The 10,631-nt window shown below is 48.0% G+C and overlaps 1 protein-coding gene across 3 annotated transcripts; it reads right to left on the bottom strand.

Moving 5' to 3' along the window:
• Positions 1 to 869: 869 nt before the first annotated feature.
• Positions 870 to 4,764, bottom strand: LOC131402097 (mucin-16-like). Of its 3 annotated transcripts, none has more exons than XR_009218270.1 (2): positions 4,533 to 4,764; positions 870 to 886 (listed from the first exon to the last, which is right to left on the bottom strand). XR_009218270.1 is itself a non-coding variant. In XM_058537037.1 (2 exons), exons 1-2 carry the CDS (start codon positions 4,722 to 4,724, stop codon positions 4,152 to 4,154), a joined length of 225 nt encoding a protein of 74 aa, XP_058393020.1. In that variant the 5' UTR covers positions 4,725 to 4,764; the 3' UTR covers positions 4,125 to 4,151. The 3 variants fall into 3 exon arrangements, 1 of the variants encoding a protein (XP_058393020.1); XR_009218269.1 differs by lacking the exon at positions 870 to 886 and adding an exon at positions 2,225 to 2,388 and having other exon boundaries at positions 4,533 to 4,549; XM_058537037.1 differs by lacking the exon at positions 870 to 886 and adding an exon at positions 4,125 to 4,184.
• Between the last annotated feature and the right edge of the window lie 5,867 nt (positions 4,765 to 10,631).

The raw sequence follows: 10,631 nt of genomic DNA, 5'->3' as shown, positions 1-10,631 counted from the left end.
TTATAATTTCAAGAAAATAATTAAAAAAGAAAAAAATAATTCATTATTTTTTATGGCTGAATAGTATTCCACTGTGGGGATATACCACACTTTGTGTATCCTTTCACCAGTAGATGGACATTTGAGTTGTTTTCCGTTTTTGTCTACTATAGCTATGTTGTTATCAACATGTGTGTACAAGTCTGTGTATAGAAATATGTATTTATTTCCCTTAGATGAATTCCTAGGAAAGGAATGGCTGGTTAGACATATGTAATTATTAAAGACGCATCCAAGCTATTTTTCACCAGTACTGATGAGAGTTTCAGTGACTTGACATCTTCAACAACATTTGCTATAGTCAGTTTTTTTAATTTTAGCCATTCTCAAGTGTGGTGGAATCTTATGGTGACTGTCACTTACATTTCCCCAATGACTCATGTTGTGAAGGAGTAGGCAAGCCACACACAGACTGGGAGAAAACATCTGCACATCATATCCCTAGAAAAGGATGTGTATTTATAATATATAAAGACCTCTTACAACCTAATAGTAAGAAGACAATCAACACGTCATGGCTTGCCAGGAGACAGCACATCAGGTTTGTGATGAGCACCAGGGGGCCCGCCAAGCAGATGAGGATGAGGGCCCAGAAGGGGAGGTCTGGGGAGACAAGTGGTGTGGTGAGCCATGTCCTGTCATCACCCCAGGGCTCCTGGTGACCCCACTGTGCCTCAACTCTCCTTGACAAGGGTTGGCCAACATTCTTCATCATCCAAGACACTGTGCACATGGTTCTCTATGATGAGACACAGCATCAAGATACTCATCCCCTACCATGGGCTAGGACTTCCTGCAGGTTTAAAAGGTTTCTCAGTCAAGGTGTCATATCTATTGGGAAAATATTCTGGAAGTGAATGAAATGGAGAATGCATGTGAGTGTGTTTCACTCTTTTTAATAAAACTTTTTAGACACAGAAAAATAAAAGGAACAGTTTCATAAACATCCACCATCTAGATTTAACAACGTATATTCCATCCAATTAAAACAATATTTCATCAATGTATAAATTATTAACACTTGCCACCCTTGATTCATCCCATGTTTTCAATGAAATATTAAAGTCAAGTAGACATCATGATGTTTCAAACAATTTTAGTTTCCATCTCTAAAAAGTGAACACACTTTGCTACAAAATCCAAGACCATTATCACAGAACAAAAGTGTAATAAATTAAACCAAATTCATACCTCTGGGCACAGAGGAATGGTTTTGGCCTGGACTTTCTTAGGACGGTCGGGGGGAGAATGGGTCATCATAGTTGGCAAGCCTATGGGATCTCTCTAAATTTGTAAAATCCCACTCAAATGTGTTCTTCCATGCCTGGAAACACATCATCCCCTTCTCCTCTATCTATTTGCTTAATATTCATTTTCTAGAATTAACCTACAATGTAACTTCCTGCAGGAAGTCTTCTCTGATTACCACCTCCAAGTATGAGTTTGTTCACATCAAATAATTGATAAGTTTGAATTCTCTATTCTTGTTATTGCCAGCTACAACATAAACTCCAGGAGGGGAGGACACACAGCACCCAGTGGGCATGGGTGGAAGGGTGCAGGTCCCTCTACTTGTACCTATATCCAGACAAACTCTTAGAGGTGTGCTGTCTGATATGGAGCAGCAACAAGTCTCTTTTTGAATTAAAATTAATTTTAGTTAAATAAAATAAAAAATCTAGTACCTCAGTAACATTAAAAATCAGTACAAATAAAGACCAGTCACAATACCATCTTTCGAGTACTCAACAGCCACATGTGACTATGCACTGGAGAGCACAGATATAGAACATTCCAACACTGCAGAAAGTTCTAGCGCATTGGTGCTCATCTGGAGCGGGACTGGGTAAACTATAGCCTGTGGATCAGAAACCACATGACGCCCAAACCTGTAAGTCTTCTTCACACACAGCTGGAGACCCTCACTGACCATCTGGCCCAGTGGCTTTCAGTGCAGAGATAAGGAAACAAAAGTCCAGAGAGGGTAGGTGCCTAGCTTGAGGTCACAGAGTTGTCTAGGAGAAGGTGACGGCATCCTATATTACACTGGTGTCCATTTCTCTCTCTCAATGGTGGGTAAAGACTGGGGGTCTATGCCACCTCCTGCCAGCCTGAGAAAGTTCAATGCTCTCTCAGCCCCAGGCATCCAGAATCCCCAGAAAGTCCGCATTTCCTTTCACAATGACCAGGGAGCCTTATCATTCCCAAGGACACTCTTCCTGACCAGGGTCAAGTTCTGCAGCTGGGTCCATTCTGGGTCAGCCACAGGAATTCCTCATAGATGGCAACTCTGTCCAGTCTCTGTGCCAAGGCGGCAAGGTACACAGGGAGTCCACTCCAGTGTGGTTACTGTGGGGGACAGACCTGGAAGGGCACAAGGGATGAACAAGGGTGTCTAGAATTCTACCCTGATTCTAGATTCCCTGCCTCTGGGTCCTGTCCAAGATAACTTTCTGCAATAATGTAAACATTTGTCTGCACTACCAAATACAATCATTGTTAGCCCCGTGTTGTTATCAAGCACTTAAAATGTGGCTAGTGTGTGTGAGTGTGGAACTCAATTTATCACGTAATTTCATTTTAAGTAATTAATTTATAAATAAATAACCACAGGGAGAACATTTTTGAAACATTTGAGAAAGGACCTCTGCAAATGCATAAAAACAATGAATACACTGGTAAAAAAAAGGACAAAATCAACTTTTCAAAAGTCTAGAAATTAATCAATGGCTTGTAAGAATCTGAGGAGGGTTTAGTGAAGAAACATGGTAGAATCTTGATAACAGGAGCAAACTTTGTGGCATTATAACTTGCACTATCCCATCCTGCTCTCACAATATCTTGCATAACTTTGAAAACCATCAGTCTCAGAACCATGGTAGCTGAGACAACCAGCAGCCAAGCAGAAATGATGGGTTTGGAGCTCTGAAAAGAGCCATCCCCATTGAACTGTCACTAGCTGACCTGCCTGGCAGCTTCCCGAAAAAGCCCCATGTTCAGGGCTTGATGTTACTTGACTCAGAGCTTGCCCAGGGAGGAAAGTCTGTCCCCAGGACACTTGCTAAAAATATTCAGGGCTAATTGTTTTCTATTGTAGCTGCCTGAGGGAGTGACACCAGCTGAGGCAGGCAATGGTGAGCCAAAAACTCAGAAGAAAAATTGGGGGAATGAGATGTCCACAAGGGGCTTTGAAAAGCTCCAGTGTATTTGCGGGCATCTAGAAGGCCACAAATGCTCAGGGCTGTGGCACGCCCAGGAAAGACTTGAGACCATCTTAATCTCTCACCTCTAGTTGAAGGGTTGGCTTAACATCTGAAAACTGGATTATGTATTACACAATATTAATAGAATAAGGGCAAATACCACGAAATCTCGAGCACATATACAGAAAATAATTTTACAAAATACAACGCCCTTCATGTCTAAAAAAGAAAACACTCAACAAATTAGGAATACAAAAAAGCTTTCTCAACCTATAAACAGCATCGATGAAAAACCCACGGCTAACACCATATTCAATGGTGAAAGACTGAAAATTTCCCCCTAAGACCAGGGACAAGACAATGATGTCTTCCCATATCTCGTATGTTAATCACAGGTACTAGAGGTTCTAATGAGGGCAATTAGGCAAGAAAAAGGAAAAAAAGAAACCCAGATTGGAAGGGAAGAGGTAAAACTATTTGTTTTGCAGATGAGAAGATATTGAATATAGAAAAACCTAAAAAATACACTCCTCCCCACACATAATATGTGAATCGTATACTAATAGGTGTATAAAAAATTTAAATTGCCCCATGTGGTTAGCGGCTCCACTATTGGAGAGCACAGTTAGACTGCTGATATTTGTTGAAAGTCTCCAAAAGAGGAGGAGGAGCAGGATGCTGGAGGTTGGTGGCACAAAATGTTAATGCTTTTCTCATCCCCCGAAAACCTATGGAAGGAGATGTTAGGATTAGTTGACAGGGATGTGGGGCAGAATGGGCACGATGTAAGTGACTTCCAGATCAATGATGTGTCATGGGAGCTCAGAGTCATCAGCCACCAGCTCAGCCAATGCTTCCAATCTCCTCAAGCTACATCAAGTTGGTGACCAGGCAGGAGTGAAATATGTCTCAAAGCTGGCTGCCTCTGTAGAGCTTGGTGACCTAGAACAAACGTGAGGGAGAGTGGGTGAGGTGGAGGTCTCCTGGGGATGCAAGGCGCCACTGGTGCCAGTGAAAGATCACAGACCTTGGGGCAAGGGAGATCTGACTTCAAATCCTGGCTCTCTCCCTAACTCACTCTGTGACCTTAAGCACAATACTCCCATTTCTGAGCTTCAGTTTACCCATGTGAGAAATGGGGATGGCAGCTAGGACATCACCTCTGGACACTGAGAGAACCCAGACATGCAGGGAAAATGAAGGGTTGAAACAATCACATAACAGATGTAAGTCAGATGGAGGAATGATTGTGCACTTAGGGCAAGGAGAGACGGGAGAGGGAGACCCCACCTGGTCCTGGGTGTCCCCGAGCAGGGCGGTGTACTCCAAGGATGTGGGCTCCGAGTTGCTGAGGTTCCAGCTGATGATGCAGAAATGTAGCTGGTGCTCTCTCTGGATGCATAAACTCTGGGCTGCAGAGCCTGGAGCCACGGAGAGGAAGAGCAGACAGGTGGAGACTCTCAGCTCCCAGCACAGAGGCATGGTGGCCCACGAGGTCAGGGTGGTGGGTACAGACAGCGTCCACACTGGTGGCTGTCCCATCCTTCTCAGGCCTGGGGAGAGAGGGATGTGGGGACTCTAGAGAGAGGTCCTGAAACCTCTGGGGGTGGGGACCAGAACAGGAAGGAGGAAATGGGAGTACAGTGGGGTGACAGATAGGGGTGGTCACAAAAGAGGTCATTAGGGGCAAATACTGAGGGGAGGGTCTCACCTGAGGGAGACCAGTCTGCAACTTGAGTAGAAGGGGCCCAGGTTGCTCTTCTTGAACAATGATCCAGCTGGGGAGGAAGGAGGAGGAGGAGGAGCAGGAGGGACAGGGTTTGAAGGAGGGGCTGGGTGGGATTTAACCCACCGGGAGCTGCTGGGACCAGGGTCTCCCCAGGCTCTGCAGGACCCTCTCAGTGAAGTTGATCGTGGCTTAGTCTTTGCTCATGTCTGAGGAACACCAGAGGGTGGAGATGGTGACGTTGACTGTGAGGGTCCTCAGGTTGTGCCCCAAAGCTGCAAGACGAGAGGGAGAGCGATGGCCGTCTCTGAAAGCTGGGCTGAGACCACACCAGGGTCCTGCACTCATTATAATCTGTCGTCTTCTTTCCCAGTGGCAACACCATCCACACGTGCGGTCACCCAAGTCAGAACCAGCATATCTGCTCAGCTCCACCTCCCTCCCAGTAACACCCATTCACCTTGCACACTGGTCCTCACATACACTCCCTCTCTCCATCCCTGTCCTAGCTCAGGTCTTAACTTCCTTCACCCGGACAAACACCCCAGCAGGTTCACTGAATGCTCTAAAGGATGTTCCACGTGGACTACTAGAAGAATCTTTCTGAAATGAATACACCACTAGGGCCACCATTGCTCTAGTACCACCCATGGCTCCCTATGGCCTTCAGTGTTTAGTTCAACCTTCTTGACCTGGCACTCAAGGCTCTACTCAATCTGGTTCCTGCTGACCTTTCAGTCTCATTTTATCCATCTACTGCGGGTTAAAGGTTATGCTTCATGCAACCCAAATTCGTTTCAATTCTCCCCATACGGAATGTTGTTTCTGGCCGGAGCCTTTGCTCATGGAATCTCCTCTGCCAGGAAAACCCTTCATCCTCTATTTGCCGGGGTCACTCCTACTCATTCTTAAAGACTTCATTCTGGTGAAACTTTCTCTAGCAAGCTCTTCCCCTCCAAATTATGCCAGGTGCATCTCCCCGAAATATCCCATATTGTATTATAATGGTGTGTTAATTTCACAAGACTAGGGGCTCTCTGAGGTCTGGCCTTAGACTGAATCGTTGGTATAATCTTTGTAATCAGCGTGATTGCCGTAAGACCAGAATTTCACACCCTGGCTTCCCAGCTCCTGGATAACACCTGGCTCATGGGGAGTGGGGCCAGAGAGATTCTCTTGGGAAGGAAAAGGGGCCCCCAGATACCTGTGGTGGCTTCTGGTGGCACAGGTGATGATCAAGTATGCAGGGACCTGGTGGTCGGCTTGGGAGCTGTGGAGAGGGCTGTCAGCAGGGAGGGACAGAGTGGGAGGAGCCCCCAGGCTCACACGGGCTCCAGCACTGGCTGTCTCAGGACCACCATTCACAGGTGAAGCATAAATGAGAGTGAGGGGACGGGTGACTGTGCTAGCAGATGGATGAGCAAGACTGTGGATGAGAGGAGCCCAAGAGAGAGAGATAGGTGAACAAGAGAGACTGAACTCGGAATAGAGACAGATAGACAGGCAGAAAAATGGGAAGATGAATGGGATACCTGGAAAAGGAGGACCAAGGGTGGGGCCCTAGGAGAATTAAAGTGAAAACCACGTGGGGTCAGAATGTGGTGGAGAACATATCTGTGTCTAAGGCTTTGTCACAATGGGCTGGGACTCTCCACCAGAACCCGGGAGGGAGAGAAGGGATGAATTAGAGCACTTCCAGGTGCCTCCCTCATCAAGGACAGCAGGTGAAGGAGAACAAGTGCTCCACAACCCCAAATGCAGACGGGACCTAGGAGATCAGGGCCAGGAATACTCACTGTTGGTAGTCGGGTCCATGGCTCCATAGGTGTAACCTGTGGGGAGAAGGCGAGAGGAGCTGAGCAAGAGTTGGGGTGAACATAAAGAATTAAGGGAAAGGAAGGATGTAGGGACCTTTGAGGGAAAAGCAGAGAGGAAAGCAGAGGGGATGAGTAGAGGGGTGTTCAGGGAGAAGGCAACGAGATGGAAGGTGTTTGGACCCAGTGATCACACAGTGATGAGAAGACTGAACCCAGACCATGAGGATAGAGAGATGGATCATAGCTCACTTTAGAGCAACAGAGGGAACACAGACCTCCAACTGGGAGACAGAGCGTGGCTGTATCACAGCCCCTCACCACTGACGTAGAGGCTGTCCCAGTCCAGGGTGAAGGAGCCCAGGTGGGTGATGCTCTGTGTCTCATGGCTCAGCTCCCAGTAGAGTCACTCTCTGTCCAGCCTGGGACCTGCGGGAGTCAGAGTGGAAGGTGCAGATGATGTCCACCACAGTGGCTGCCCCACCCTTCTCAAGCCTGGGGGAGGAAGATCATGGGGATGTGGAATACTGAGCAGGGGTAGTTCTGGGTGTGGAAAACGAGAGAGGGGAAGGGAGGAGGCTGATGGAGATGCTGAAGGGGCTGCTCTGATGCCTGCAGGGTCTCTCCTAGGTGTCTCCCGTGTGAGACAACCCCCTCACAAGTAAGGCCTGAATTCTTTTAGGATGTGGAGGGGTGCCTGCGAGTGGCAAAGAGGGGTGAACACACACACCTGGGTGAGGGGGCGCCTGCAGGTCTGCACGGACAGCAGCGAGGAGCAAAGTCAGTGCCCTGTGCCATCTGACACATGCAGGCAAGAAAGTACCGTTATGTTCTCTTGGTTCTACAATCCAAGATCTTTTCTTTCTACTTCTTTCCTACTCCACAGCCATCAGCCAGGCGTAGGGAACAATCATCGTATTCTTAATCTTATTCCCAGCACCTCCCATCTTGCATATTAAGTCTTCATTCTTAACCATGAAGTCCATTTTAACCCACATGCTTAGACCAAACCCTAATCACATCATCCTTCTACACGCATCTCTCCAGAGTCTTCCCACTGGTCTTAGAACAGAGTCTCAAGTCACCCCTGATCTGGTCCTGCCTGTCCCCCCTCGCTGGTGTGGCTCACACCTCTCCCCCTGTGTTGACTCAGCTCAGCCATCCCTCTTCTCAGTTCATGGACTCACCAAGCTCTCTGCTTCAAGGGTGTGCTCATGCGGTCCCTCTGCCTGAAACGCTCTCTTGAACACACTCTCACACCCTCACTCCAGTCTAACCCTCCGACCAGCTAAATCCAGTGCCAACTCCAGCTCTCAAGCTAAATATCAGTCCTTCTCAAGAGGGCTTCACTGCCCCCTCAGGTTGATTCCCCTTGTGCCAAACTCCTACATCACTCTCATCATTAACTTTTCAAAATCCAAATTCCCAAATACAATATAAATTCCATAGAGGTGGGACAAGGTCTCTCTGGTTCTCCAGGTCCCCATGCATGTGGCCCAGGGCCTGGCTCATGAGATGAGGAACCATCCCGGTTTGTCTAGGACTGCCCTGGTTTGAACCGTAAACGTCCTGTGTCCTGGAAATCCCCACTGTCCTGAAGAAACGAGGATGGTTGGTCACCATTAATTATACACTCAAAGACTATCTATTGCATGACAAGCACACATTCCCCTCAAGAACATCACAGGAAATCTAGAATGAAAAAGGCACACACACATACACACACAATTAGTAGAGGCCAACAACTAAATACAAAATTACTTAACAAGATTCTCTGCAACGTGAATCACCAGACTGTTATTTCAGAAAAGTTTCAAGAAACAAAGTTAATTCCCTTTAGATGGCAAGGTGGAGAGGACAGTCTATTTGGAGACTAGAGCCCTTCCCTTCAACCTACATTGTTGCTTAGTACTCCTCCAAATGACTTGAAATGTCATAAAGAAAAAAATGCTCAAAATAAATCTGGCTACTGGCAAATTCAATTTTAAATTTGTTATTAATACAAAGAAGTTCCAATCATCTTTTTCCCTGAATGCTCCTTTATTTCAAATTTATGTGGAGGATTTATAGGACTTTAGAAGTCAAATTGAATGGGTCTAAGGAATGTTGCTGATTATCCCTGCTAATATTTCATGGGATGTCTTCTAATACTACATACACACGCAAAACATTTCTGTATTTATCTTATATATAAATCCTGACTTTTGAGTATTATGCAATGTAAGTAAATCTATATTTTCTACTATAATACACATTTGCAGTTATTTACGTTTGTTTCATGTGGTTTTATTTGCATACAACTGTACTTACTGAAATATTTACCACACAGAACCACACACAGCTTACCATGTTTCCATCCATCAAACATCAACAATATTTCTCAAGATACCCTCACTCTCAGTGACTCCATGTGGTGACAACCTGAGCCCAGGAAAGGCCACTGGCAGGTCTTCTGCACAGCGGAGGCTGCCGGAACCTCTTGGTACCAGGTCCACAGGGTACTCACCTGGTCACACAGAAATCCACAGATCAGTGAGGACAGGTGGACTCTGAGCCTGTTTTCACCTCAAACTTGATCTCCACGGACGCTTTTCGTGTCTGAGGAGGGAAAAAAAAGCGCAAACAAGCTTTTGAGGCCTTTTATAGGGTGTTGGATGGAAAGGCCAACCCCATTCACCTTTCTTTCTTTGTATTTACTGATTTGACTGTAACTGTTAGCTGTGACTGTATTTTCCCGATTCCTATCCAGCCACCTGCTGCTCCCCGAGATGGGAGAAAGCAGCTTTGTGCTGTGTGCACTTGAGTCGCTCAACTCACTTGGCTGGCCAGAGACTTTTTGGTGACTCTGGACCCTTTTAACAAGCTTGTCATTTAGGGACACTGTAAGTTACTCGCTGACTTGTCAACATTTTCCACACTTCATTCAGGGCTTGGGAGATTTTCAGGCCCTGGAGCAGGTTTCCCAACCTCGGCACAACTGATATTTCGGGCCTAATAAATCTCTGTCAGGCGGTCCTGTGCCCTGGAGGACACTGAGCAGCATCCCTGCCTCCCCCACTAGATGACAGGAGCGCCCCATTTGTAACAACCCAAACACCGTCTGCAGACGCGGATAAGCCCTCTGGGGACAAAATCACACGGAGGACGATGATGGGGACTCTGAGGATGGGACAGCGGCTCCCGGAGCCAGGAGGAACAGCAACCTCGGGCGCACTGAGCGAACAGCCCCGGGGGAAACGGGGCTCCGGGAGGACGGAGGGACGCCGGGCCCTGAAGGGGCTTCCCCAGGCCCAGGACCCTCCCTGGACCGCGACTGGAGCTGGGACAGCCCGCCACTCACCGAGCCCCGCCCATGAGGGTGAACGTCCACAGGAATGCTGTCCGCGCCAAGAAGAAGGAACACACCGCGCAGAACGTCCGCTCCATCCACGGCGCCGCCCGCGCTTCCGGTTCCGGTCTCGGGCGGGCGTTCGGGGAGGACGAACGTTTGGGGGCTGCGGGATGAGGCGGCTGGCGGGGCGAGGCCGCACACCCCAGCCTTGGGGGTGGTGTCTAGTTTCTAGAGTGCGTGAGAAGCTGGAAAGCGGGCTGGGTCAGCATCAGGGACAGGGACAAAATCTAGGGGCAGGGCAGTGTGCGGGAACCAGTTCTAGGGGCGGGATGTGGGCGGGGACAAGGCTGTGAGTGACAGCAGGCCTGGCGGGTGGTTCTGTGGGCGGGAACAAGGGTGCGGGTGGGGCAGTGATCCGGGACCAGGCTGTGGGCGGGGAAGAGGTTGTGGGCGGGGCAATGAGACGGAACCAGGCTGTGGGCGTGTCCAGGCTGTGGGCGGAGCCAGACCTGAACTTT

Source organism: Diceros bicornis, assembly GCF_020826845.1.
Source record: "Diceros bicornis minor isolate mBicDic1 chromosome 30 unlocalized genomic scaffold, mDicBic1.mat.cur SUPER_30_unloc_1, whole genome shotgun sequence".
In the NCBI taxonomy this organism is placed as follows: domain Eukaryota; kingdom Metazoa; phylum Chordata; class Mammalia; order Perissodactyla; family Rhinocerotidae; genus Diceros; species Diceros bicornis.
Note: the sequence above shows the minus strand (reverse complement) of the source record. Positions and strands in the feature narration are given on the sequence as shown.